Below are 27,457 nucleotides of genomic sequence, written 5' to 3'. Positions count from 1 at the left end.
TTAGGGCTGTGTCCTCTTAGCTTGTGAAACTATATGTTGTTACAAAGATGAGAAACTTTACCTCAGACTAACTTAAAACATCTTCCCATTCCACAGAGGATAAAGAAACAGTAAGGATATAGAATATGATGTAATTACACAGAAATATATTAAGAAGAAACACATTGTCTGAATTAAGTGAATAAAGCATTTTTACTGAAGAAAAATATATGTATGAAAAACTTCTGTGAAAGTCTGTAGCATGTGAGTAAGAGCCTTCAGGGTACAGCTGAGACTGAAATATCTTCTTTGAAAGAAGAAAAGGCAACACAAACGTGCACACTGCTTATTCACAGAACGTTTACATCTTCAATTTTACAAGATGATAGCCACATTTTCTAAAATGCTCCTCTGAAATGCCTGATTAAAAGACAGTGAACCATGGTATCCCATCAGCAGCAGTTTATCACATCTACAAATTCAATTTAAATTTAGTTGTAATAGGAGTGTGAGACAATCAAGAACAGCATAAGAGCAGTAAAAGGAGCCTCTAGTTGACAATTCATAGCATATGTATTTCAAAATACCAAAATGAAGATAAAAGTTTTAAATTAAATTAAACAGTTCTGTAAATGAGTAATAAACACATCTAAGATAGCAGACGTGTGTTCTTCTGTCCAGTTGCCTCCTGGAAGGAATGGAGTGACTTGAGACTGCAATTTACAGGATTTTCTGTAGGATGGAGTTGGCAACTTCCAGGGATTCATCTTTCACCAAGACAATGTCATAAGAGTCCATATATTTTTCCAAAAGCTCATCTACCTAATTGCAGAAGGGATAAAGAGAAAGGTCCACTTAGTTATAGAATTAATTATTGAAAGACTTTTTGGTCATTAAAATATTGCCCAGCCTTTCCACCAATTTGAGGGAACGAGCCATGCAAATCTGCATTGTTCCTATGAGAAGACAGAGTAGGAGTGGCCTGACACAATTGTGCGTTCCAGGGTAGAATACCTCATGTTTATTCCAGGCTCTCACACATAAATATACTGAAAGAAAAACTATTTCCTCAACTTCTTGAAAGGCAGAGAGAAATGCAAAACTGAAGTTTTGTCTCTTTTGAATGCAAATGCAAGTGCATTATAACATAGCAAACAATCAGTTCTGTGTCTCCTCCCCAAAAAATTGTTATTTCGAAGATTATAGCTTTGCTCAGTTATGAATCCAGTATGGGAAGGAGCCACAGGGATTTAAGAGAATTAATTTCTCTAGCCTCTGAATTTTATTTCTTAACAAAATACCATTTTGGAAGTAGTTCACTACAAAAAACAAAGCAATTTGTATTTGTGGCTTTGTAGCTTAGGGGTTAGGAAAAAAAACTTGAGGCAAAAAAATCAATGAACAATGTTTGAAATCTCAAAACCAAATATGGGCCAAACACTTTTGGTATCTGGAACTTATAATAATGAACCAGTTTCTAACTTAAAATCTTTCACTGGCAGTTCCTGATGTTATAAGGCTACTTACTTTATCATTGAGATAGCCGATCTTAAGAATGTGTTCAACATTCGCTACTCCATCTGCCATACTCAAGTCTCCTTGGGAATCACCCAGGAGTATGATGTTACTGTTGTCTTTTAGTTGTTTGAAGTACTCTGTATTCTTCAAGGCACCGTCATGTTTGTTGTAAACATGAATCAATTCTCCTTTAAATCCTTTTAATATTCCCTATTAAAAAAACCCAAAGAAGTTATTTCTAGTATCATATGGACAAGATAGAATCTACAATAAAATACTGATGTTACTGTTGAACTAGCATCGAACTATGTGATCTCCAGTGATGAATGAGATAAATTACTGTTAAATAACATAATGACTGTAATAGCATTGTTAAGACAAGACAGACGGTGATTATCCCTTTGTGGAAGATGAGCAGCGCTGTCCTGGGCCAAGTGTGAGGTTGTCATTGAAGGAAATGAATGGTATCTGAGTCACACCACACTGACAGGGTTTGAACTGTTATCCTCTGCTTGTTTTTTGCCTGGGAGAGAGCTGAGTACGCAATTTTCATTTTCTTTGGCAGGGCAGATGGCTACATCTGTTGCATTAAAATGTTAATCTTGTACTATATATATAAATAGCTACTAAATACCACAAACAGTCATATTGGAATGTGTTATTTCATACGTACATTTTCATCAAAATCCATAAAATTGGAAACCACTTTGACATTGGAATGGTAGACCCCAGCCTGGTGGATAACTTCCTCAAGAATGTCCCCAATCCCAGCAGAAAATATGAACACAGGAATATTATGTTCACTGAGCTTATCAAAGAAGTTCTCATATCCTTCTCTGTAACACAGGATGTAAAAACAAATCAAATCTCAGGTAAAGAAAGCTAAAAGAAGTCAGAAGACATTCACACCATCTTTGGAAAAGAAAAATAGTATTCCCTGAGCATTTCACTTTATTTCCTTCACTTCACCTTTTCAGCTTAGCAAGAACCATCAACCTAATAGAAAGCATGAAGTTTGAGCAAGAAACTCTTGCATCAAGCTGTTTGGTCTTGATCTGTATAATTTTTTTTCCCCCAAACACCTAATCATATTTTAAAGATGTAAAAACAGCCTCCCCTCCCCAAACACCCTAGAAAAAGCAAGTAACTATTAGAACTTGTTGTAGCTAGTATCAGGGTGTACATTTTGTTTCAATCTTGTTCCTTAAACATTGGACTTTCTAGGGAGTTATTACCATAAAGCAAATCTTGTTTTGTTTTGAAATCCTGGAAACATTTATTGTCACTCTTTCCTGAAGCTTTTTAGTTTTCAGTACCCAATGAAAGCTATGTATGGTATTTAGGGAATAAGACAATATTATCTCTAGACACCTTCTACATGCATTGGTTGGTAGAATTTACATTTAAAAAAATTATTATGATGAAAATTTTTGAGGGAATTTTAGCCTGTCCAATAAAGATTCAATCCACATGGACTTAAGATTTCACACAGGCAGAGACAGTGTGCTCATCTGTTTTGCAAAAGAGAAGAATTTACTCAGTATGATAAACAAACACTTCCACAAATTAAGTCTTAACATCTTGTTTCAGGAGTTCCACATTTACAGACAATTTTGGAGAAATTTAAAAGAGATGGGCGCCACAGCACGTTTCAAGCAAAAATTTAGCTGGCTTTTAAACTTGCCTTTAGCCATAAAGGAAGAAAAATATTTAATGCAATATATGAAACGTATTCCTCAAGTCACTGCATTTTTATTTCGGATAAAACTATTACAGGAAAGGTTTTTCAAAGGAACAAAGTTGATCTCTACATTCTTCTTATAAAAAACCAAAGAGCTACCTGTACAATTTCAAGAGGATGAAAGCTGAAAGAAATTAAGTTTGTAAAGACCTGACTCAATTTTTTTTTTTTTAAAGATCTTTAGTTTATACAGTGTGATCATTGTAGGCATTTAGCTCCAAAATATCAATAAAGCAGAGGCATGAAGAGCTCACTGTGTTCCCAGATTACAGTGTCACATTTTCAGGAATGTCTTTGGTTGGTTGGTTGTTTTGTTTTTTTCCCCCTTCAAAACACTCCGTAAGAATCTAGAGAAATTGTTCCAAAACAGTATTGTTCAAATCAAAAGGAACTTACTTCAGCATAACATCAGATTCCCTCACAATTTCTGCAAACTTATCCTTTTGTAAGCCTTGTTCAATGAGTAGTGCATGAGATTTATTGTACCTAGAATATGAACAAAAAAATGGGTGGAAATTGACTTGTAAAGGTTCATCTTTCACTAAATCTTGTGATGAAAATAATCCTGTATGGTTAATTCTTGCTCATTTAAGTTAACAGCAAAGCAAACACAGTTGTTGCACAATGCTCCAAGAGATTAATTCAGTTAATGTGTTAGCTAAAAGCTAATTACTGCCATTAATTTCCTTCTAAGAACTTACTAAATCTAATCTTAGTATAGTTTGAAGATATAGGAGGTATGTCTTACCATTCTACCATATATGGATATTTTTCTTCAATAGTGAGAGCTGGATCAATTTCAATAGCGTAGTAGGTTTCTTTCAGCTGCAATAACTGAAGGGAAAAAAGGCACCAGATGTTGAATGTATTTTTATAAAATAACAGTATTTGATCTAACCAATTAAAGTAACTTCTTTTATTCTGGTAACATTTAGATAAAATGGAATCTGATATGCTTTTTGAACAGACAGCTTGTAAATATATCTTAAGAAGAATAAGTGGATGCTGTTAAACTGAATTACATGCCAGTATCAAGAACCCAGATATTTCTGTTCACTTCTGTTAGTGACTGGATGCCTGATAGTCAGTGAGAAAGCTCGGCGAGCTCTAAGGATTTGAAAATCTCTCTCTCCTCATATTGTGTAATTCAACACACAGCACAGCCAGGGAATAATAACAGTTGTCTGTACAACAAAGCAAGAGCTAGTAGTTTTTCTGTTTACCTTTTTCCGACATTCCTCTGTGATGAGCTTGGAGTTATCAATGATGTCTAGGGAGGTGAAAAAAAAGTGTTAAATAAGATGGTACATTTCTTTTACTTTACAATACTGTAAATAGCATAGATGACAAGGTTTGATGACACACCACTAGGCTTCCTCAAAACTTTTCTTACTAGCGACCAGTAAAAGGCATGTTTTCTTCATTAGCATGAAAATGTCCTTCCTCTCATCTCTGAAACAGTCAGTTACAACCTCTCTTATCTATTTCTTGAGATTTAACTGTTTCTGAAATTACCAGGAAGCATCCTACATGTTTTGGGATTTCCACTTCATTAGTAAATGGATTCTCCTTGTTCTAAAAGGCTAGGGCATAAAAATGTCAAGAATACTGAGGAGTTTACTATCCAGTTCTTGCAGGCATCAGGACTCCTCTTAAAAATAAAAGTCAACCCTATCGTATCTAGCCACTAACTTCTTTATTGTTCAGAACTTAATATTTTAATTGTGAATGACAACTTATCGGATTTCCATTTATGTAGATTGTGATTAAAATATGTATACGTAAAATCACGGATAGACAGTCACTAGAATACTTCTTCATTAGGATGTACAGGTTAGGTAACAAGTCAATATAGAATCTCACATATCAGGGAATAAATGGGATAGAAAATTAGAATCTAGGTAAAACTGAAAGGAATGAACAAACCAATCTGTATTAAAAAAAAAAAAAAAAAGTACTCACTATGACAAGTTGGACATCTTTTTCCATTGTAGGAAAATCTACTTAATGTCATATCAAAATCTGTAATAATCTATTTAAGGAAAGAAAAAGCAAAACTGTCTTACAACATGGAGGGACAAAATAAAGAATGGCTAGAAATTCTGAATGATCAACAATAGTTACAGCTGAGTAGCATAGGTGTCACAGAAATCTCCCTATTCTACTGAACTATTGTAAGCTAGAATATCCCACAAGAATACTTTTTTTTTCTAACGAAACTTTTTTTCCAATTCCTTTGGTTAGAATATTTATTGAAATTACTAAGCTTATATGTTTATATCGTTTACTGGCTGAATTATAGTTGAATCAATGAGGACTATTAGAAGAGTTAACAGATATCTAAATATCGGAGAATTCTGGAAGGCTGACTTCTGGTATATGTATATATATATATATATATATTTTTTTTTTTTTTTTGGCATAGAGCAACAATCACATGATTGCTTTCATTCCAATCTGGTTAAACCTTATACTATCTTTACCTGAAGCTTTGCAGCTCCACCTTTGATGAGGCCACATATAATCTCCTCTACTCTCTCTGGGTCCTTAATATGGACAGTCTTCTTCTGAAATTCTGGCATCTATGAAGAGTAAGAACAAAGACAAAAGTATACTTACAGAGGAAAACTTCTGAGGAAATACATGTTATCCATCAGACTGGAAGCTCTGCATCTATAAACAGTTTCATATGACATCAAGAGATGCTCAGGACAGAAAGGCAAGTTAAGAAGAAACAGAAAATACTCTGCATGTATTAACTGATGCATACAGTTCTGTTTGCTTTCAACATCTGTTTTCATTTCTTTCCCTAATATCAAATTATTCAATAAGCTGACACAGAAAAGATAATGGTATTTGTAGGAAATAAAGGAGATATACAGAAACAGGACAGATGGGATCAACTTGTGGTTCAAGTATGGCACTTGGAGATGGTGAACCTTAATTGGTCTTTGTGTAATTAATATGCCCTTAAAGTTTTAATGTAGATAAAGAAGACAGGCCGATTTTAAACACCCACTGTTTTGCTGAGAGTGCTGCACATGGCAACAGAGTATTCCAATACAACGGGGCCATGTGGAACTCCAGTCTTCAGTCATTTTCCATTACCTATTTTACTGCGTACTTTTGAAGTAACATATGCTCTCACACCACATATTCCTTTTGAATGAAGAATATTTCTTGAATATTATGATAAATGGTGAATTTGGTAAAAAAGAAAAGAGAAAGAAACCCAACAAACAACGAACATCCCTCCCCAAACAACATGTTCCCAACATTCTCCCCAGCAAGCCTTTCCTTACTTCAAAAGTTTCTCTTCAACTTTGCAGAAATAGTAAAAGAACTATGTATTGACAAAAATTTCACGATTTAGCATGTATTTCCTTCCTTTATAATAATGTATGGACTCTTTCTAAAGCAAAGGCATCAGACATTTGCAATCTGTCTCCATTGGCCTACATGAAGTGCTAGGAATTACATTTTCCACATTCTGATCATTCAAATTTCCTTTTCTTATACCTAGCATGTAAACTTTGCTGCAATGAGCTAATTAAAATAATAAAAACCCACAACAACCAACCAACCAACCAACCACAACAAAAAAAACCCAAACCACCTTCTATTTTCAGACACATTTCTGGAACCAGAGTTCTTCTATCACCAATTGCTAATAAGTCACACAACACATTCTCTTCCTGTTCTTGATCCTACTAAGGCTTTTGTTTATTAGTAAAAACCAACTTGCAATCTAATTGCAATTAGGTTATCATTTGAGAAAAAGATGATATTTTCAAGGCTTGCAAACACATGCTTTTGTAATGGAAAAGACATGTGTGTCAGGGAGGAGGAGGAACTGGAGGTACCTTTAAATACTGGCTGTAGTTCTCTGCCCTCAGGTAGGAATAAACTATTCCAGCTACATCATTCTCCACAGATACCTGTCTAACCCATTCTTCAAAACTCTGCTCAAATATTCTTGACTTTCCTCAACCATGTATTTTAGTGATCAACTGTCTTTATGTTCAGAAAAGTTTACTTAGTCTCTGTTTAACCTTCTTTATCATAATTTTAGGTGATTCTTGTTGGAGGAAAGGGTTCTTTTTCACAGTATTCTTCTCTTCTTCCTGAACTAAACAACCTTAGTTTCTTTAATTCTTCTTTTGCAGAGCTCAGTTTTCTAAACCTCTGAAAATTCTTGATGTTTTCCTGGCCCATCCATTTGAACCACATTGTTCTTAAAACACAGCATCCACACCTGGATGGACTTCAGCCCATGTCTTTGAATAATACCTTTGCATACACATTTTAATATATTACTTTGTTAGTAGTAATATGGTGCTAATGATTCCAATTCAGTTAGTAATGACCAAATATCCTTCAAAATTACTCCTAGGCAGAATCAGGCAGTTGTACAAAGTGCTGGATTTTACATTTTGTCTTGTTGGATTGTATAATTTCTTCCACATCGGTGCTTCCGTTTTTCAATATAAGAACTAATAATAATCCCCGGTCTGCTTACTGCTACTTTCTGGCTGATATCCTCAAAGATATTAATGAAAACAGAAAACTTCTAAAACCCTAATTGCAAGTCTCAGATAATTTTCCAAGGTTTACTACTTCTTTGCTTTGTAAGTCTCATAAAGACACAAACTCAATTAATTTCACTTAGTTTGGAAGATTTTTTTTTCTACATTTTCTGTAAAAGAGGCATTTCCTAAACCAAAACCGTTGTTGTCTATGCAGTTACGGTGCCTTGCTACTTTTATTAGCACAGCAAATTCAAAAAAGGTAGATCAGGATTGGTTTCCAACTATCAGCTACCTCCCAGGCTGGGAAACACGGAGAAAGCTAATGAGTGTTGGAAAAAAACCCCTGAAAAATATGCATTAAATAATTCCCTGCTCTTTTGAGAAATAAATCTACAAAGCATTTATAGATGTTTATTCACAATTTTCAGCAGAAATACGTCAATGGATCTAGCTTCACAAAATGAAATATTAACAATCTGCAACTCTTTAAAGGTGTTTTATGGTATTTCTTTTTTATGTTATGGTAGACAAAAGTAACCTTATCACTTGTTTGGTGGGTATAAAGCATTTTTCGCTATAATGAAAGATAAAGCAATTTGACTCTGTTTTGTAATTTTTTCACTGTAAATTGACTAATCTAATTCCTTTGATGTTCAGGAGGCAAAATATATACGTATTTTTAGACTTGGAATGCAGAAAATGAACAAAGTGACATCTAAATGCATGTTTCTGTGAGAAGTAGTTCAAACGCTATTTGGTTTACTTACATACTAAGCAACAGACTTCCTAATATAACGGATTTAAACAGAACAGATGTTGAGGGAGATGGAAAGATGGGAGAGACTATGAGGAAAGCTGGATTGCTTGCTACTGGCTTATTTCAGACTGAGGCCTTTCGTAAGTTTCTGAAACAACCTGAGGAAAAACCTCCTTAGTAAACACTTCAGTAGATGATGTTAAACAAGACATTGCTTAAGATTTAAAGTATGATGAAAGCTTCCTGCTTTGATGTTGTAAACTGATACTCCTACTCGAGAGCAGTTTTTAAAGTTCATTTATTTCTAAGACGTCTTTCATTTGTACACAAGAATTGAATTCAGTTGAGGAGTACTCTAATTTAGGGAAAAAATGTAGTATTCTGCAGCAAGTATAAGCCAGAAAATGTCTTGCAGGCATTTTCATAGGCAAAAACAAGTCTTCATTATGGATAGGGCATCTGATAAAGTCTCAGCCAAATATGGTTAGTCAAAATAGCCATCATCCTCATCACTAGTTCCTTGTATTCATATTTGCAACTGAACATTAAGTAGCAGTTCTTTTATTTAGGCTTTATCATTATATTAGAAGTAAACAAAACCGTCTAATAAATAATCACCAGTTTTCTGGCAACCTGTCTCCTTCAATGTCTTACATTTCAGCCTAGTCTTGCTGTTGTTTTTTTTCTTGTATATTTGCCATTCTTCCTAGTTAAAAGAGACAAGCATATTCAAGTTGAAAAGAACTGATAAGACAGATGAAAGAACGAAGAGTAAAAAAATACTAAAAAGCAAAGTTCAGTCAATCTGCTAAAATTTGTCTTTCTATGAATTGTTTAAGAGAGCTCTAGGAGTCAACTCAGTAGACACAAAAGGCCCAAAATTCTGATGCACCAGTTGACTGGGAAGAACATATATGGAGAAAAAATGAAATAAAATAGTCCACAGCAACCAACAGAGGCAAGAAAGCAAGCTTTTTGCAGAAAGGAGCTTCTACATACAGGACTAAAACTATATAAGCACAGGAAAAGGAATTCATATTTCATTCTGACATCTGGAAATACATCGTACTGAATCACTTATGTGCCCCTATTTATTCTGTCATTTTATGGAAATGTGAGAAGAGTGTATCTTGCTTACCAAGGACAGCTATACATTACTGAAATAGCTCATAGGCTGATATCTCTTTTAACACACATGTTAAAAGATGACAACTCCCAAAGGTAATTTGTGGTTGGCATATACACTGGTCACAAATAACTTACAAGTTTCTAGACTCTGACATGCATAAGGAGCTTTCAAAGGGAAGGAAGGAGAACAAAACTAAAAAAGATAATTTTAAAAGTTGAGCTTAATTGCATAATTGAAAAGGCAAAGATCTGCTTGTTTGTGATAGCAGGTAACTGGAATAAGGATGCAGGAAATTCTTTTGTAGCTGACAGTGTTATAGTCATACCTTGATGAGTGAACAGTAATGGATTCACGCAGGTTTGGAAATCCCCCAGTCCTACAAACCACAGAATGGGTCATTTACAACAAGGATAGTTCTGAAAATTACAAGTCTATTTAGTACGCAAGACATGCATCTGTGTAGCTGGCTTAAATAAAAAGTATTTACTGTAAAGACTGTATTGAATTATAGTTTTGAAATAAGTTTTCTCATATATAAATGGATAGCAGGAGTGCAAACAGAACTGCTTTTATGCTGTATCTGTGTGCTGCTTATATATATTGTTTTCTTAGTATTTGAGACAGTGTATATCTAAGTACATGCTGTGTCAGTTAGATTATAAAACAAGAGTTGGTGATAATCACTAAAATGAAACGCAGGTATCTAAGTGAGTTCACAGCTGCCATAGTTGGCATTTCCAATCTGGTATCCTAGGGAACTAATAACTGATTGTGTGCACAACATGTCAGGTCATGTTCTGGAGTTAAGATTATACTGAATTTTTGAATCTACTGAGTGTTGGAGGTAGAGCAGTTACTTCCCTCCCCCTACCCAGCAAAACAATGTTAAGTCCCTATGATTAAAAAAAAGAAAAAAAAAAATAATGACCAATAAAAAAGGAAGCTTCATATAAAGGACAACTGTGGGACCTTCTGTTGTTTTCACTACCTGTCATTTTAAGTTAGGAAGGATGAGCTGATGAATTACTTGCTATCTTAACTACATGGAGATATGACTCATTTCACAATTGAACTCAGATACACAGCCTGAAATATTACTAGCAATAACTAAAAATTTAAGAGGTTATCATCATAAGTCTGCTAAGTCATGCTTGGACCAAGGATACAAAAAACCGGGGCAAAGTATTTTTGTAATGATACCCTGAAAGCCTACACTACTTGGCAAATGCAAAGTTTTCTTAGTTTACAAAGACTAATCTAGTCCCCAGTATCACTGCTAAGAAAACACCCTGCATTATGGGTGGATAAAACTTCAAGGGAACTTCTCTATAATTCTCAATAATTGATAGAGTACTTTGTTAGGTGTCAGTAATTCTGAATAATGACTGTTCTCTCACTTACATCATATTAGAAATATTCCACAAATTTCAATTGACCATAATGTCATAAAAGTGACAAGACAACGAATAAGAACTAGCCGTAATACTATTGACAGTATATGAATTTCAGTGATCCCACGATTTCTTTTTTTTTTATTTTTTCTACTTTGTTGGTAACCCTCCCTTAGATTAGACAAGGTTCCAAACCTTTTAACTTCTAATACAGAGGACATAAAAGGTTGGGCTGGCAAGGAGAGGGAAGTATTAATGTTATTCTGAACGGGGAAAATGAAGATCAAAGTGATAAAATGGATAGGATTCAATTATTTGTAAATTTTAATTCTAGTCTATGGTGACAGCTTCCAGGTAAAAGAGTATAAACCAAGAATAAATGACATTTATTTTGGGAACAGCAGATGCCCAATTCCAAGGTCTGAGACTAGCTATCACATATACTTACTTATGGACATGTACCAAAAAAGGCAGGACATGGCATCGTGATAGCTGTGAAATTTGATAGCCTGGCAAGCTGCAGAAAATGGGTTTCAGTGTTCTTGGTGGCAAAAAGTAACAGTTTGGTGAAATTATAAAGCAGAGGGTCAGATTCTTTAATTTACACTTACATCTTATCTTCCACCCTCTTCTTCTTTTTCGTAGTATTATAGAACATTACCTTCATCTACTTGCTGTACAAAACAAAGCTTACCAAAAAGCTTTTGAAAAGCATGCACGTTTCTTCATGTAACTTCTGCTATTTGCAATGTGTGAGTTGCAAGAAGGGGGGGAGCCATAACAAAAACCACAGAATGCGAGTATCTCTGTATCTTTTCCTCCATCTATATATGCTCATATATAGCTACATGTGCTCATATACTCATATGTACAAAACAAATTTTGGCTTTAATTCAGACAATTTGAATTTTTGTCCATGTGTGCAACAGAGGTTTCTCTTAGCTGCCACAGCTGTTAGTAGGCTTATCTTTTAGATAGGAATATTAAAAGCTACTGGATGCAAGTACAGTCACATCAGTCAGTAGTGATCATGGAGTCCGCTAGCATAATCTGAGCTCAGGACAGACATTTATTAGTTTATAATCAACAAACCACAAAACATAGTAACATTTTATACTCATATGATGTAAACTCAAATATGGTAAGAAATTCTTAGTAACTAGTAACAACCAAACTACTCTTTCTGAAGTTTTGCCAAGAAATACCCATAGGACTACTTATCTAGAAGTAAACAGGCAAATGTTATTATGGAAATGAAACAACAGAATATTGAGTATCTTCACAGTTGGTTGATAACATTCTGCAAAACTAGATACCCAGCACAGGTTATATGAAATAACTGGAAGCAGCTTCACTACCTAAGCTATTTTAAGAAATGGAATAGGATGCATACTAAAAGTAATTCTCCTGTTTTATTTTGTTTACTTATCTACATCTTCTTACACTTAATGGACTGGACTCTGGTATTTAGTTTGGAAAAAAAAAAACCAACATATAAAAAATCTGGAGAGTGTTCACAGAAAACAGGACAACAGCATTTTCTCTTGTGCTTTTAAAGGAGAGTACCTGTGCGTTGAGCTTAGGGCACTCCTGATTCTTCTGTCCTTGATTTTGTCCTACTGCAACAGCATAGGTGGCAAGCAGAGTCCAGAGATGCAGGGCTTGCATACAGGCTGCCAACAAAAACCAACCAAATCCTTTTAAGAATTGGTCTGCTATATTATGTTATCTTTGCTATTCCTGCTGTACAGAAATAAAACCATACATGCATGGTCCATAGCTACGTCACTCTGAATATACCCACACTTAAGACTACTCTGATACATATCTAAAAGTAGAGGAACATTTAAGTTGAATTAAAGTATTCAATAAAAACTGGTAAATATATTTATTCCTTCAATGCTGTTGCCAATTCTGTGCTATCAAATTTTTATTTTAAAAATACAATTTGTCACAATAAACAACTGTAAGTAATGCCTCAGCTCATAACCCTGGTACTGTTGACAGAAGCTATGCACACTTACCAGAGGGTTTTTGCAGGAGCAGCTGCAGAAGCAAAAGAAAATTCCTCTTGCTTGAGAAACACTAATATAGCAGCACAAGGTGCAGTTGAGGGCGTTTCCAAATACAGCCTGACTAATCCCCGTGCAAAACCCCAGGGTCCTGTGACGCACATCAGCACTGCGCAGCAGTTTGTTGTGCTCAGCAGTACAGCCTGTCAGGCTTACAGCCGATCAGCTGGTGTACCAATAACAAAACCTTTGACCTTCACTGAATGAACAGCTTTCATGGATGCAGCAGGCAAATTTGGGCTGCTCCAACAGAGGACGGCACTTGTTTTTCAAAGCAGAAGTTTACTACTTTGTTACTTTTTAACTCTTTTACAAAATCTTTCCAAGTATTTTAGGATTTCCTGTTGCAGAGTACCACAAATTTCTTACATCTTATTGACATGGTCTCATTAATGTTTACACGGGAGCACACATTTATTTGTGTAGAAGCAGAGAATTAATTACTTAATCTTTGCTTTAATTATCTATGTGATACTGAAACAGGAAATTGAGGAGGCGTGTTTGTCAGGGTTTTTGAGAGACAAGGCAACTCGACATGCTTTCACAAGTTTGTCATTCGGCATGTTGCTTGATCAAAGACAGTAACTAGGTGACACAAAAGATGTATTTAAAAGGTTTTGTTTTTTTCTTTTTACTGTGAGAGCATGAAGGAAGTATTGTCTAATCATATTTATACTTGGAAGTTGTGTAAATGCTTGGAAGCGTTGCGTGAAGTTAACTCTTGCTATAGCAACAGTGCAAGCTTCCCTGGACTATCCCATAACTCATGTTCAACTCTAGGTTTGTGACCACTCTTTCAGGCTGCTGGAACTAACCACAAACATCAGGCCAATTCATATGTGGCCACGAATGTGACCAGTGCAATTGTCACAACTGAAGCAAGGGCAGGTTAGTAGTGTACCACATACAAACCCTCTAACACTATAAAAAGCCCCCCACATTGCCAGGACTCTAAAAATTCATTAGTTATGAAAATTTTAAGGTGGATGTGCTGTTTTTCTACACGTAAAAAAAATCAAGACTTTTTTCTGAACAGTACAGTGGATCCATGTGTTTTGTGTCCACATTCCAACCATAGGCCAGCATGTACTCTGTCAAGATTCTTCAGACTCTAACCTGCACAGAGTACTTTCCTTTTTTCCAGTTGTGCTCTCTGCATTTTGACCCAATTAAACAATTAGCGAATACTTCAGCTGATAGAAAACATGCAACTTTCAGCAACATATATCCTCTTAGAATTGAACAAGATCTCCCAAAATGTACATGTTAAGGTCTACTCTATCCTGAAGCAGCAAAACAGCCTGAAAGCTATTTTCAAAACACAACATAATCCCTGCAAAAGACTACAAATGGTAATTACAACAGTAAATTCAACTTACGTGGCCTTGCGATTTGCCAACTCCTATTAATCTACTTGTTACCACATTTGTACACTCTTGCAATAGGTAACACACAGGGAATGATACAGTATTTTAATGTAGTTAGCATGCTTTCAGTTCATAATATTTCCATAATACTGTTTGGGAAAGCTATGTATAATGCAGTATCTTTAATAAACTTGAATTATTTATACAGCAAAAAGCTGTAGCTTATGTCAGTGCTGGATGTCCAATTTTAAAAAGTCTTATGAACAATGAAGTAAAATATGCTTGCTAAATGAATCATATAGTTCAGGTAAAGGCATCACTTGATATATTTAATTTGCAAAGTACCTGTCTTTGAGCCTTAGTATATTTCAAAGGTGACAATGGTACTGAAAATTAATTCTAATGCTATCAAGAATTTTTAAAAGTTAGTTTGCTCTTGATGAAGGTTGAAGAAACAAATGATTGTTGGTTTTTATTTTTTTAATTTACATAAAATTTAAGATTGAAGAAAAGAGTTATAGAAATTAAGTCCAACTTTTACAGCCTAATTTTTGGCATGGTAGACTAATTAGCATTTAAAATGAATGATTTGGGTGTTAGTGAAATAGATAGAAAATGACGTGAGCAAAACTTCTGTAAACATTAATACAGCCAACACCTAGTTCTTAGAAAAACATCTACTTTCACTTTAATGAAAATGCCATATCTGAAATTCCTCATCTACAAAACAAGAAAGACTGTCTTGGAACTCTGAGAAACGTTTGTGTCAAGCACTTTAATTACAATAGCTGCTACTGACCATGTTCTGTTACTGCTGATTTGAGCCAGTTGAACATTTTGTTTACAGGGTTTAACTTCTGGTATGAGATGAATTAAAATTACCACTTCTTTTTATTATAGAGACAGGAACAAAGTGCAGCATGACATTTCTACTCTCACAATACCAAAGGTCATTTAAATATATTTTAAGAACCATGAACTAAAGAGGTGTAGCTATTTCAACAGATAGGTTTATTGTAACCTTTTCTCTTTGGCTGAGGGCTGTATCTCAACTGCAGAATATTCTTTGCAGAAAAAGAGAAGAAAACCACAACACTTAAACCATTAGATGTTTGGTCATTCATATTAGACTAGGAAAAGGTTCAACTTTATATGGTGGTGTGTTAGGTGAACTGGGTTTGCAGAGAGTATGAAGCAAAGAAAAACTGGTTCTACCAGCCCTTACATGCCTCTGCCCTAGGTTGCACCTATTTGTCGAAAGAAATTAGTACAGCACAGATAAGTTACGTAAGCAAGTAAGCTGAACTTTTTTTTTTATAAGTAAAAAGGTGAATACTTCAACTAAACTGACATCAGCTTCTAAAGATCAAGAAAGAGATCATATTTAGTACTCAGTTCTCTTCAATAGAATTAGAATATTTGCTACAAAACTTAGAGGTGACTGAATCTTGTCTACAGTATAAACATTAGTTGGTAGCTTTTCATGAGTTTACTACCTTTTGTTCTTGTTCAGTGAGCCTACAACAACTGAACAACTTTGAATCTATCCCCGTATATATTGCCCAACTTTAATTAAGAAACACCTTGTTTTATTGCAGGGATCAATTTTAAACATTAGGGAACTGTATTTTTTTTTTCTAATTTTGCTTTTGTAATAAGTCTACTTAGTACATATTTTCCAAAGCAGACTACTTGATATAATCTCCACAAGACACAGAAAGCTAACTGAACCTTAGCACTCAAGTACCAAAATCAAGCAGAAGAAAAGAACTAACATAAATTAATTTAATTAAAACATGATTTTTATTCATGCCCTAGTGAACAGAGTTAATGAGCAGCATACTGGTTCCAGCAATAGTTTTTTTGTATTTGTATGTGACAATTACAAGGAAAAGAAGATAAATGTTCAGTTTGATGAAGCTGGGGTAAATAAAGGTTTAGAAGGACGCCTGGCAGGAATTTTAGATACCACTTATTTTTCCAGTACAGGTTTGGTGTAAAAAAATGCTAGCCATATTTACAGCTGGTATGATGCAATATAGAAATATTATTTGTGTATGAAAGTGTGTGTGTATTATAGAGATGACTCATGAGGAATGTAAGAGTTTCTTTAAACAGAAAGAGCTTGGACAGCACTTGCCATGGAAAAGTGCTAGGAACATATTAACGACTGAATTCATTAAATTGTGACAAATCCAGAGAAGACACATGCTGAGATGAGAGTCTTAACCTGAATAGTTCTAAGGCTTAGCAGTACCATTTTAGCTGAGAATTAGTGTTGTCTACTCAGCTATCATATTTTAAAAAGGTAAAAATAAATGCATGTACAGAATTGATTAGAGGAGGTAAACACTATCACAAGACATATTTAGCAACATTATTTGATAGAGATTTTCTAGATCTAATCAGAGATCAATGTTCGTTTACAAGACAAGAGATTAACTGGTGATCATCTATAGTCTGAGCATTTATGGCTGTATTAAACACAAAGTTATCAGTGCTAACACATACACTCAAATGTCTAAAGAACAGCTAAACTTAAGTATTTACGCCTGTGTTTAATAAAACCATCACTGTGATGTTGCACTTACCGAAAAATAGCGTCTCAATAAAACCACTGTCATTCATTAAAAAAAAATAAGGCTACACAAAGCCACAGTTGAATGCAGCAAGATAACTACATCTTTTAAGCATGGAGTAGATCATCAATTTCATTAGAACTAAGCAGAGGTTTTAAGCAGTGCACAAGAACAATGATTATCTTATGTTGAGGTCATGCAGTGAGATTAATTATTCTGGTTTAATGATCTCTCAAGGTAGTTAGTTACTCTGTGATCGATGAGGTCAGAATTGGAAGGTTGGGGTTTGTTTGTTTGTTTCTTTGTTTTAAACCAGTTTCTGCAGTTCTGGAAATCTAAAATGTATACAGTTTTTACCATCGATCTGAAATATGTAGGAAGTCAAGACTTGAAATTCTATATGGAACTGACTGTTCAGATGAGAGAATAAAAGATACCCGAGCATCACTATCTCTTATGCACATTCCTTTTGTGCTTACAAAAACATTCTAAAAGCAGAGATCTCTGCTGGTGATAAATTAACAGACATTTTGAATCTTACAAGAAAGCAGGAATGAAGGCAAGACAAATACATTGCTTACTTGGTATCTTGAAGTCCAGCTAATATTAAATAGGTGTAAGAGGTTTTGAAGGACTTATACATTAATCAAAGACACATTTCTCAAACAGAGTTATTGTTACATGTTACAAAGCTCAGAAGGAACTGTAACAACTGTGGCAATAGAAGGTGACACTTTATGCAATATTTCCAACGCTCTATAGAAGCCTCTAAAGAACAAATATTAACTAGGGCCTGAATTTAAAGTATTTCATGTGATCTCCTGTCAGTTATTACTCCAGGAAAAAAAAAAATTGTCTCTTTCTGAGAGAATATATGGGGTACAAAACATATAGAACCACTTCTGAAGATTCTGGGATTGAATGAATATAGCTCAGGGCAGGCACCTTTTGCTTTTGACTGTATGTTGGGGGAATCATCTCATCTCTGTACTTTGCTCCTACTCCCTCACTTTGGAGGGAATTAATCTTTGAAACTAGTAGGTTAAAAAAAAAAAAAAAAGTTATGCGTTGTTTAGTAATTAGAGAGTATCTGGAAATGATCAAATGATCTTCAGTCAGTAACCAGGTATCTTGGAAATACTGGTCTATAAGTGACATCCTAGTTGAGCCAGAATTTAACCTGACTGTTTGTCTTAACCATTCCTCTCCTCCTCTTGCCAAAAAAAACCCCAAACCAAACTAAATGTAAGCAAGCTCAGATCAACAAAAGAAGTTATTTTATTATGCTTAATTTTTACAAATGGCTTCTAAACCACCTAGAATTGAAAGAAGAAATCAAGGTTGTGACAATCAATGCAGGACAGAAGAAAACAGCCTGTTTTCATGGCCTTCATACCTAGATTTCACTGGTGCCTATTCTTACCAAAGTTTTCTGGATAGCCCTCTTTATAAATCCATTATGCACTTACAACTTGAATACCAAATGCAGTTCTGGCTGCCCTGCCTTACAGGGGGTAGAGGAGAATTGGAAGAGGCCCTGAGAAGGGTTGTGAAGTTGAGCTATGATATGAAAAGCTTCCATACAGTGAACAATTGAATACAATAGAATTCTTCAGCCTGGAAAAGAAATGACTGGATGGCATAAAAAGGTTAATAGGGAAAGACTGTTCACTATCCCCTCCAGTGTAAGATGTAGAGGTCATCAACTAAAATTAACAGGAGGCACATTCAAAACAGATGAAAGTAGTCAGCTACAGGTCACAAAACTAAGTGAACTAGTAAGATGTAGAATTCTCCTGTGCTGATACTCTAAGTTTACACAGCCTTAAAAACGTACTGGATAACAACATTAAAAAAGCCCATCTTAAATTACAGACACTGTCTCTGAAATACAAGCTGCTGGAGGCTGGGAAATCATTCTGGAAAAAAAAAAATCATGACAACTTGACACATTCTTATGCTTCCCCTGGGCCTCTGCTACAGACCAGTGCTAGACAGATGATACCATCTGTATCAGGCAAGACCTTTCATGGAAGGTAAGTTAACACTCCCTGTTTGCAACATTTGACGACAGGGAGAATAATTTGCTCTTCATGATAGTGCTTCAGTTTAATTTCAAGTATCTTATTTTTCACCCAATCCTTCCTTTTTTCTAATGGTTCTTCTTCAGAGAGCACAGATACCAAAAATTTATTTTTGACAAATCAGAATTTTTGAATGAGAGTGGTACTCTCATTTTTCTTTAGTACTGCTATGGTAACAGACATTGGAGTCTGGCTATCTGAAAGATCCACTTCTCTCTCATATAATGGAAATAATGCTTACAGGTGAGGTTGTTAGTACAACTAATCCTTCTTCAAAATACCTAGTCAAATTCTACACTGGATTCTAAGAACTGGCAGTATGTAGATACTGTAGGATGTTTATAAATTCTTAATTAGCTATCAGGTGTGCAAAAGCTCACCTTGCATAATAATGTAATTTTGATGACCCATACTATTTTTCTCCAAACTGTACATTTGCATGTATATTTTTTATAATTAAATATCCTGTATGTATCTACATGCACATGTGTTGAAAGAACTTAAAATGAATGCTTGTTTCCCTATAAGCTTCTCATGTAACATTATCCAAACCAGAATTTGTATTAAGGCCAAGGCCTGGACTGAAGCAGTTGCTGCTGATTCTCTTCTTCTCTTATCTGCTTCTAAGAAAAAAAAAAAAAAGGTCTGCTTAGATTTTTTTCCTTCTCTAAGCCTAAGAATGCTGTATCTAGATCAAATAAACTCTGACCCTTGAATAGCGGCGCTGCAGGACCCAGTTTGAAAGCAAAGTCAGCAGGACAAAGTTTAATCTACAATGCATTACCAGACACTACAATTCTGATGGAAGAATGTAGTGCTAATATAATATTCTAATTAAAGTTCAACATTGAGACTAATGAAGTTTTTAACTGTTAGATCTTTTTGAGTACAGACCCTTCTTTAAACTTATTGAAAAAAAGAATCTGTTAAGTCTAAAGATGAAATACTGCTACCGTACACTCTTTTTAAAGCTAATAGCAGCATGATGACTTGAGGCATGATGGATGGTTTCACCTCCATGTCTCATTGTTTTATGGGTGTTTCTGACTGCCGGATCCATTCAAAGATGCATCTGGATGCTCCTTATTTTTTGCATCTCTGTGTATTTGCCCTCTGGAAGTGATATAGGACATGTTCAAAACCAGTTTGTGGCAACGCTACCACTACTATACTTTGTACTATACTAATATTACTACTGTTAATATACCAATACTGCTACTGCTTTGTGCTTATTCCCATCCATCACTTTCACGTACAATTTTCGCATGGTAACATGGAGATCAGGTTGAGGCTTACCCATAACTGATTTACACTGTAAAGGCAGATACAATCCAGGATAAGTGATGTGTTAATAACTGCTAAGTGTAAAAATTACACTTTTAGTCTGATAACTAGTAAGTTTACAACAGAGGGAAAGCTTTACAGGGACAAGATTAATGGTACATTTCAGTGATATTCATTCTGTCAGCATTAAGGTGGAGTAAAAAAGCCTCATAGATAAAAACATAAGCTATAATACATTTGGATTATTTCAGTGATCTAATTTGCAAAGTAGACAAACAGTTCTTTATATAAGGGTGCAAGAAGGAAGCTACAGCTAACAAGTGGGAAAACAAGTAAAAACAAGTACATTTGAACAGGAATCTTTCTTGGTGGCAAAACCTGCTCAAGAAACCTGAAATTCTGTATTCAGACACTTAATGAACCTTCAGTGTCCAAGTCTGAGCCTTGTCCTACCCCTTTAAAAAAAAAAATTAAAAATTAAATAACTTTTTAAAAGGTTGGTATATATGAAAGCAGAAACCATATTTCCTTCTAGCAATAGGTATTATTTACATAATGTATAGAAATGTTACTAAAAATATTTTTGTAATTATTGTCTGAGGTAAGTCAGTACAGTTCTGTATTCTTCCGTGGTATTACTGAACAAAAAGAAAATTGTTACTTTTAGTATTTAAACATGATGTCTTCTTTGACCTGCCTGCTGCAACCTTACGCATATGTCCACTTGTATTAAAAAATGCCTTGTCTTTTAAAAAATTCAAGTAAATCACTCTATTGATATAAGGATTATCCCAATTAGAAAAATCCAGTGGATTTTCCATGAGCAACAATTTTTTTCCTTAAAAAGTTTGAAACTCCACACAAACAAACCTAAGATAGAGGTGATAAACACAAGAGCCACAGATTCCAACTTAATGGTACAACGCCAGTGAAGCTGCTGTATGATTGACGTGGGACTAAAAATCTGCCTACTGCAGTCATCATAAGTACTTTGATGTTTTACAGCAGCTGACCATTGGTGATTGATTACTTTTGGGTAAGAGAAAGCAGCTAGTAACTGGCTGACATTGCTGCTATATGAAGACCTCTGCCCATGAACAAATAGTCCCTACAGATCAACCGCTGCACAGTATCGTGACTGCAAGAAGCCCAGAGAAAAAGTTATGACTTCATGTCCTAAACTTTTATTTTCCACATCCTTCACCACAGTATACTTACCCAACTCTCTTGCCCAGTATTATCTGGCCTTCTATCTCTTTGCATACTTGTTAGGAAAGGAAGCCAAGACGAATAGCTGTGAGCTATTCCTGCCTCTCAGTTGCACTTAGCAGGTGATGGGATCAGCCAAATTTCAGTGCTGAACATCTGACAGGCAGCAGAGACATAGCTGCTACTGTAGGCCCTCTGCATGCAGGAGCAGCTCAGTCGTACGTGTCTGACCTGGAGCCTGGTAGTGGCCAAGAAATGCCAGTCATCGTGGGACCGGATTCCTTAGATGACAGGTTATTTACAAAATACCGTATATCCATCTTCAGAGATCTACTGTGCAGATACAAAATTCACATGAGTGCCACCTGCTGCTCTGCACTGTCTACTGCAGTTCAACTAGCTAAAATTTAAATCTTGAAAATTAATTACCGTCTGACAAACACACCAAATTATAGCAATATACTTCTGATATTCTTCCTTAAACTCTTCAAGATGTACTCTTCACAGAAGGCGAAGAGTATACTGTAGTATACTTGCACAAAATATGCAATATGCTTGCATAAGCACATATGGAGGGAAGAAAGGGGGCTAATGGCTTCAAGGCTATAACCAGGAATTGGAACGAACCAACACAGAAAAAGATTATGTATTTTGCATTATGCAACCCATTCAAGTGAAAATAAAAGGTAAGAGGCAGGTGTGGTTTTTGTTGTTGTTGTTGTTGTTTTGTTTGTTTGTGGGGTTTTTTTGGTATTTTTAAAGTTTCCACACTTACACAAATTGTGACATTTTTACATTTAAAGGTACATTTAAAATTGCTTTTGAATTTACAACTAGTATTCTCCTGCCTATAAATGTATGGATACGTGTTTGATAACTGTTATAACTAGTATAAATGAGTTCTAAAGAAACTAACGCAGAATTAAAGGTTTAATACATCATCCCATACCCATTCCTTGTGAGAATATATATTTCAGAACTTACTGAATGAAAAGAAAAAAAGGCAGTGGCAATTTCAGAAAATTAAAATCTACTTCTGAAACAGATGGTTAAATTGTAGGATCAGCTTATTATACTAAATAAAGTAAAATATTAGTATGCGCATAATCTGTATAGCAGACTACTTTTTGATTCTTAATAGTGTTAGAAGAAAACACCAAAATTGCATCAATTTTCCTTCTCATAGGATCCAATTTTTAAAAATTTTCAGCTGAACTATTTTACAGTGAGAATAAAAACCTATTACTAGCATCTAAGTTGTATTAACATGAGCTATGCTTGAAGTGTTTTTCCAGGCCTGTGTAAAGTTGCTTTACAAGCCACATTCTAGGTTATTCTACATTATGATTATCTGTTCAAAAAGCCTGTGGGCAATACAACCTTACTTTAGTAATGCTGGTGTTTACCACTTTGTCAGTGTCATTTTTCTGTGGAGGAATAAAACAAAATTTGTCTAAACAAAACAAAATTTTTATAGAAATATTTAAATGGCATCTTCAGTACTGTCATCAAATTTAACTTGGTTTTAAAATTTTAACAATATTCTAAAAATTACTGCAATACTCTCGTCGCTAGTAATGTATGGGCTTATAGTCACACATCAATAGCTAGGGGCAGTATTAGGTCTCAGCAGTTCTTTCGCTTTTCACTACTTAGGTTCATATCGCGGCACCATTCTTTTGGAACAGTATTATTCCCACATGGATCACACCACTGGATAGCTCTCAAGGTCACAAGATTTTAAATATTATCACTGAAATACCCAGAAAGTGACAGTGTCCTGCAGTGACATCGTTAGAGTCCATGTTCCTTCCATTCCCCTTTTATTGATTCAAGTTTGCTCAGGCTCAAACTCATCTTTGTAAAGGAGAAAGTATGTATGAAGGAGTTTCACATACTAGCTATTTAGATTCTCGAATAATTATGCTACATGTTACATACTCCTTTACTTTATTCTCCAGTTGGAGATCATCAGTGTCTCATGCCAGAGTAACATCATAGTTACTATAACAACTAATTACTAACAACAACAACACAAGAATAAAGAAGTGGAGTGGTGTGTGATTGCTGCCAGTTGTAAAGGGCTGTATCCTTCATCTGTGGCAAAAAATACTCTGATGCCCTATGAAACAAGAAGCCAGTGTCACCAGGGACTGGCAAGTAAATAATAATAATAATTTATTTTCCTCCCCCAACATATTAAAAAGGAAACTGGCCAGAGACATTTAACAACAGCTGGTTGAAAAGTTTCCTGTAAAATGAGAAACTGCTTTTAAAGTTTTTTGCTGTTGTTGAAATTTGATACAAAGTATGTTTTTTCAGGTAATTAGATCCTCTCACTTCAGGGACACAATGGAGAAATAGACAAATGTAACTGTTTGCCCAGTTTGCTGGAAAACAAACCTGAGAGAATAAGTTTCATTTTAAGGTTTTCTGCTATTCTGTTTTCAACCTCCTCTACTATGGTTCTCATCTTTATAAAGCAAATTCAATAAAAAGACTAAAGACTGAAGAACAAGCTGCTGAAAAATGCAAGGTTCTAATGACTTTGTTGATGAAACAGATGAATAACAAAAAAATACTGTTATTTCATTAAGCAGTTTTTCTTACATTAACACCGTATTTTAGTTAGCATGGGCTATTCCTTAAGATAAGTGTTTTTGAAAGACTTGGGCAACATTTTTCACTCTATTTTGTGAACACCTGTTTTCTGCTGAGTTTCTAAAAGGCTTTGCAAAGAGTAACCAAGACACTGGAGTCTATTGTCAGCAGAATTGATTTGCTATTTAAGGATCCACAACTTCATTGCAAACTTGTCTGGGGCCTGAAAAACCCAAAAGATTGAATGTTACTGTAAGGCCTAATTTCTTTTTAAAGTAGCTATCAAACGTTATCTAATAAGTTACTTCAAGAATCTAATTAATTATTAACCTTCTCTTTAAAGTTAGCAACCTAGTGGCTAAGTTTTACCTTCACCTGACTGTAGGAATACTTCTACAGTTTCAAAAAAATGGCAATTTATCTGTGCAAAGTAAAACAGAAGGCTTGGGAGAAAGTTGCTTCTTAATACACAGAGTAAAACTTCATGTGACTGGCTATGTATTTACTATTAATGCCTCTGTTACTTCAGAAATGGAGCCAAAGTAACTCTGTTTACATGTATCACTGCCTAAAGGAAACTCTGTATTTGCAAGCTTCAGATGGTCAAGGAAGACACAACATTAATTCTTTAATTACAAACTTAAACCTTTGCTTCTAAATAAGGTACAGTAATTTTATGGTGTCTTTATTAAGCTTGAACATGTGTACCAGGCTGATTACTTTGCTAAAGAATTCATCTACTGAAATGTGAGATAGATATTTATTAATTTATTGATTTTTCTTATTCAACAGGAAATATGTTTACCATTATATTTTCCACAATGCTTGAGAATCCTTTCCACTTCACATTAAACATTCTTGGCATCATAATCTCTGATATTAGCTTGTCTTATAGATGTTATATTTGATTTGTAAAGGTTGCTGTCTTTTTAGCATTTAAATGCTGCTATAAGTCAGCTTTTTACTTACATTTGTATCTTATATTGATGTAATTTTAATGAATAAAAAAGTTTTTTAAAATTTTTGTAGTTAATTATAATGAAATAATATTTAATTGGTGAGGAAGCTTTTGCTTCTGCCAAGAAAAGCTGGACCACACAACCCTTGTGGTCCCTTCCAACTTGGTATTCTATGATTCTGTGATTCAAGTCACATAACTAAGGTGTAAATAGGCCTGCTCCCAACTGATTTTGATAAAAGCTATAAATCAAACCGAAGTCTAATGTTCCCCAAAGAAAACTTGAACCAAAAAAATCTACTGAAAATCCAAGAACAATTTTGTAATTTTAATCTAACACAGAAGACCAGCCTGGTGAGTAACTTGTGTATTAGAAAAAATACATTTCAACAAAACAGTATTGTTGCCCCCTACACCCTAACTTACACTAAATCACAGACTGGAAAACAGCAACTTCTCCCCAAAGCTCAGAGGAAGGTCTCTTTTGTGATAAACTAAGAGAGCCTTTTAAATGTTATATAACTCTAAAATGAGTTCTAGTATTACAGTACTAGAATTTTTTTAAAATTAATAATTTATAGTTAACCAGTGTTATGCCATTGTAAGTTTTCAAATGTGCTTTGTAAAATCCTACTATAGAGTCCAAGACTTTTTCAAGAAATAGATCTAAAACTTATCTGAAGTGGCAACCCAAACATTCTGCTCTCCCATAAGGTACTGTAAGTGGGCTCACAGAAACTAAAAAGCAAGACACTGCCCCTCCAAATTCTTGAATCATGTGACCAATGACCAGAAATAACATCCAAACATTTATCCAACAGTAAGTATGACGACTTGATGATAAGTAAAAATGCACAGCGGAATTCTTCTCTGGACCCACGTTATCACAAACTGCATTTGATGACTTCCACTGGCACATGTTGCATCGCATGACCAAGTTAGTAGTTAGCTCACAATCCACATACAGAATCCTAGTTCTTAGCAAAATCTGTTTCTATATCTAATTAAAAAAAAAAAACAAAACTCTGAGCTTTCAGTGAGGTTTTGCAGTTGAGAGCACAAAATAGCCATCGGGTAACAGCAAGTGACTTGATGATTTCAGTTCTGTTCTTCAGTACAACAGCGTCCAAATCATAAACTCAAATTTTGAAGGATGGCAGCATAATCAGCATATTATTTAAAGTAAGACCTTTTACCATCCAGTTACTGATAAGCAGATAATTAAATATTAATAATACCCTAAATAAGTTTAACAAGGGCAGTAGTGGGAGAGCTCCATCTTCCTTTTATAGTAACTGTGAACAGATATTGCTGCCCAGTTTCAACAGCTGGCTGAACACGCCCTTCCCCCACCCCCACTCCCTCTCCTTTCTTCTAAACGAGCAGGATTTTAAACTACCACCAAGAGCTATAGGTTTACGCATGAGGGACATGAAGGAGAGACAGGACAGAGTGGATCAGTGCTAGTGGATCATGCTGTGGTGGAACCGCTGCACCTGCCTCCAGTGTCTGTCCTTACGAACAGAAACTGGGCTCAACAACCCTCCTCTGCCCCTTCGCCTCGGGGGGCGGGCACAAGACAGAGCTCCACTGATCCGGAGAGAAGACCTCTGTTAACTTTTGGTGCCGGCCAGCAGCCGAACCGCCGACGGCAGGATCTGAAGGGCACGTATGTGAAACAGAAGGCCCTCGCGTGCTTTGGGCAAGGGGCTGGTGTTTGGGGGCGGCTTGCGGAGCGGGGGCGGGGACGGACACGCCCGTGGGGCGTGGGTGGGCCCCACCCGGGAGGCGCCGGCCTGAGGAGAAGAAGAAGGGCGTGCGGGCGGGGGCGGAGGGCAGCCGGCCTCCTCCGCATCGCCCCCGCTCTCGGCCTCTTACCACGTACCATCTCGATAATCTTGGTCTTCCTGCCCGTCTTCTTCTTCATGGTGAAGATGTACTGGGCCAGCACCACCCCGCCGACCAGCGCGCACACGCTGGCGCTGGCCACCGCGCCCATCTTCGCCACGGCGGTCCTGTCCATGGTAGCTCGCAGGGGCACGGCAAGGCGCCGAGAGCCGCTGCGGGGAAGCGGCCCCTCGCCGCTGAAGGAGGGAGCGGGGGGGTGGAGGGGTCGCACCTCAGCACCTGCCCGAGCGGGTCCACAACAACCGCCACACCCGGCAACGACAGCGCCGCGCGCGCCCCGCCGCCCCGCCTCCGGCGCGGGCTCCCGGCGAGACGTCACGTGCGCGTAGCCTGCCGGCGGTACCACCCAGG

At 35.9% G+C, this 27,457-nt stretch overlaps 1 protein-coding gene across 4 annotated transcripts; it reads right to left on the bottom strand.

Moving 5' to 3' along the window:
* Positions 1 to 173: 173 nt before the first annotated feature.
* NT5C3A (5'-nucleotidase, cytosolic IIIA) lies at positions 174 to 27,373 on the bottom strand. 4 transcript variants are annotated; one of them, XM_080338641.1, is made up of 10 exons: positions 27,110 to 27,373; positions 12,611 to 12,717; positions 5,722 to 5,820; positions 5,201 to 5,270; positions 4,462 to 4,508; positions 3,987 to 4,072; positions 3,635 to 3,724; positions 2,171 to 2,333; positions 1,507 to 1,707; positions 174 to 801 (listed from the first exon to the last, which is right to left on the bottom strand). In XM_080338641.1, exons 1-10 carry the CDS (start codon positions 27,219 to 27,221, stop codon positions 700 to 702), a joined length of 1,077 nt encoding a protein of 358 aa, XP_080194767.1. In that variant the 5' UTR covers positions 27,222 to 27,373; the 3' UTR covers positions 174 to 699. The 4 variants fall into 4 exon arrangements, with proteins under 4 accessions (XP_080194767.1, XP_080194766.1, XP_080194765.1 ...); XM_080338640.1 differs by having other exon boundaries at positions 27,084 to 27,289; XM_080338639.1 differs by lacking the exon at positions 27,110 to 27,373 and adding an exon at positions 9,979 to 10,029 and having other exon boundaries at positions 12,611 to 12,698.
* Between the last annotated feature and the right edge of the window lie 84 nt (positions 27,374 to 27,457).

This window comes from Nesoenas mayeri, assembly GCF_963082525.1.
Source record: "Nesoenas mayeri genome assembly, chromosome: 2".
Lineage (NCBI taxonomy): Eukaryota > Metazoa > Chordata > Aves > Columbiformes > Columbidae > Nesoenas > Nesoenas mayeri.
Note: the sequence above shows the minus strand (reverse complement) of the source record. Positions and strands in the feature narration are given on the sequence as shown.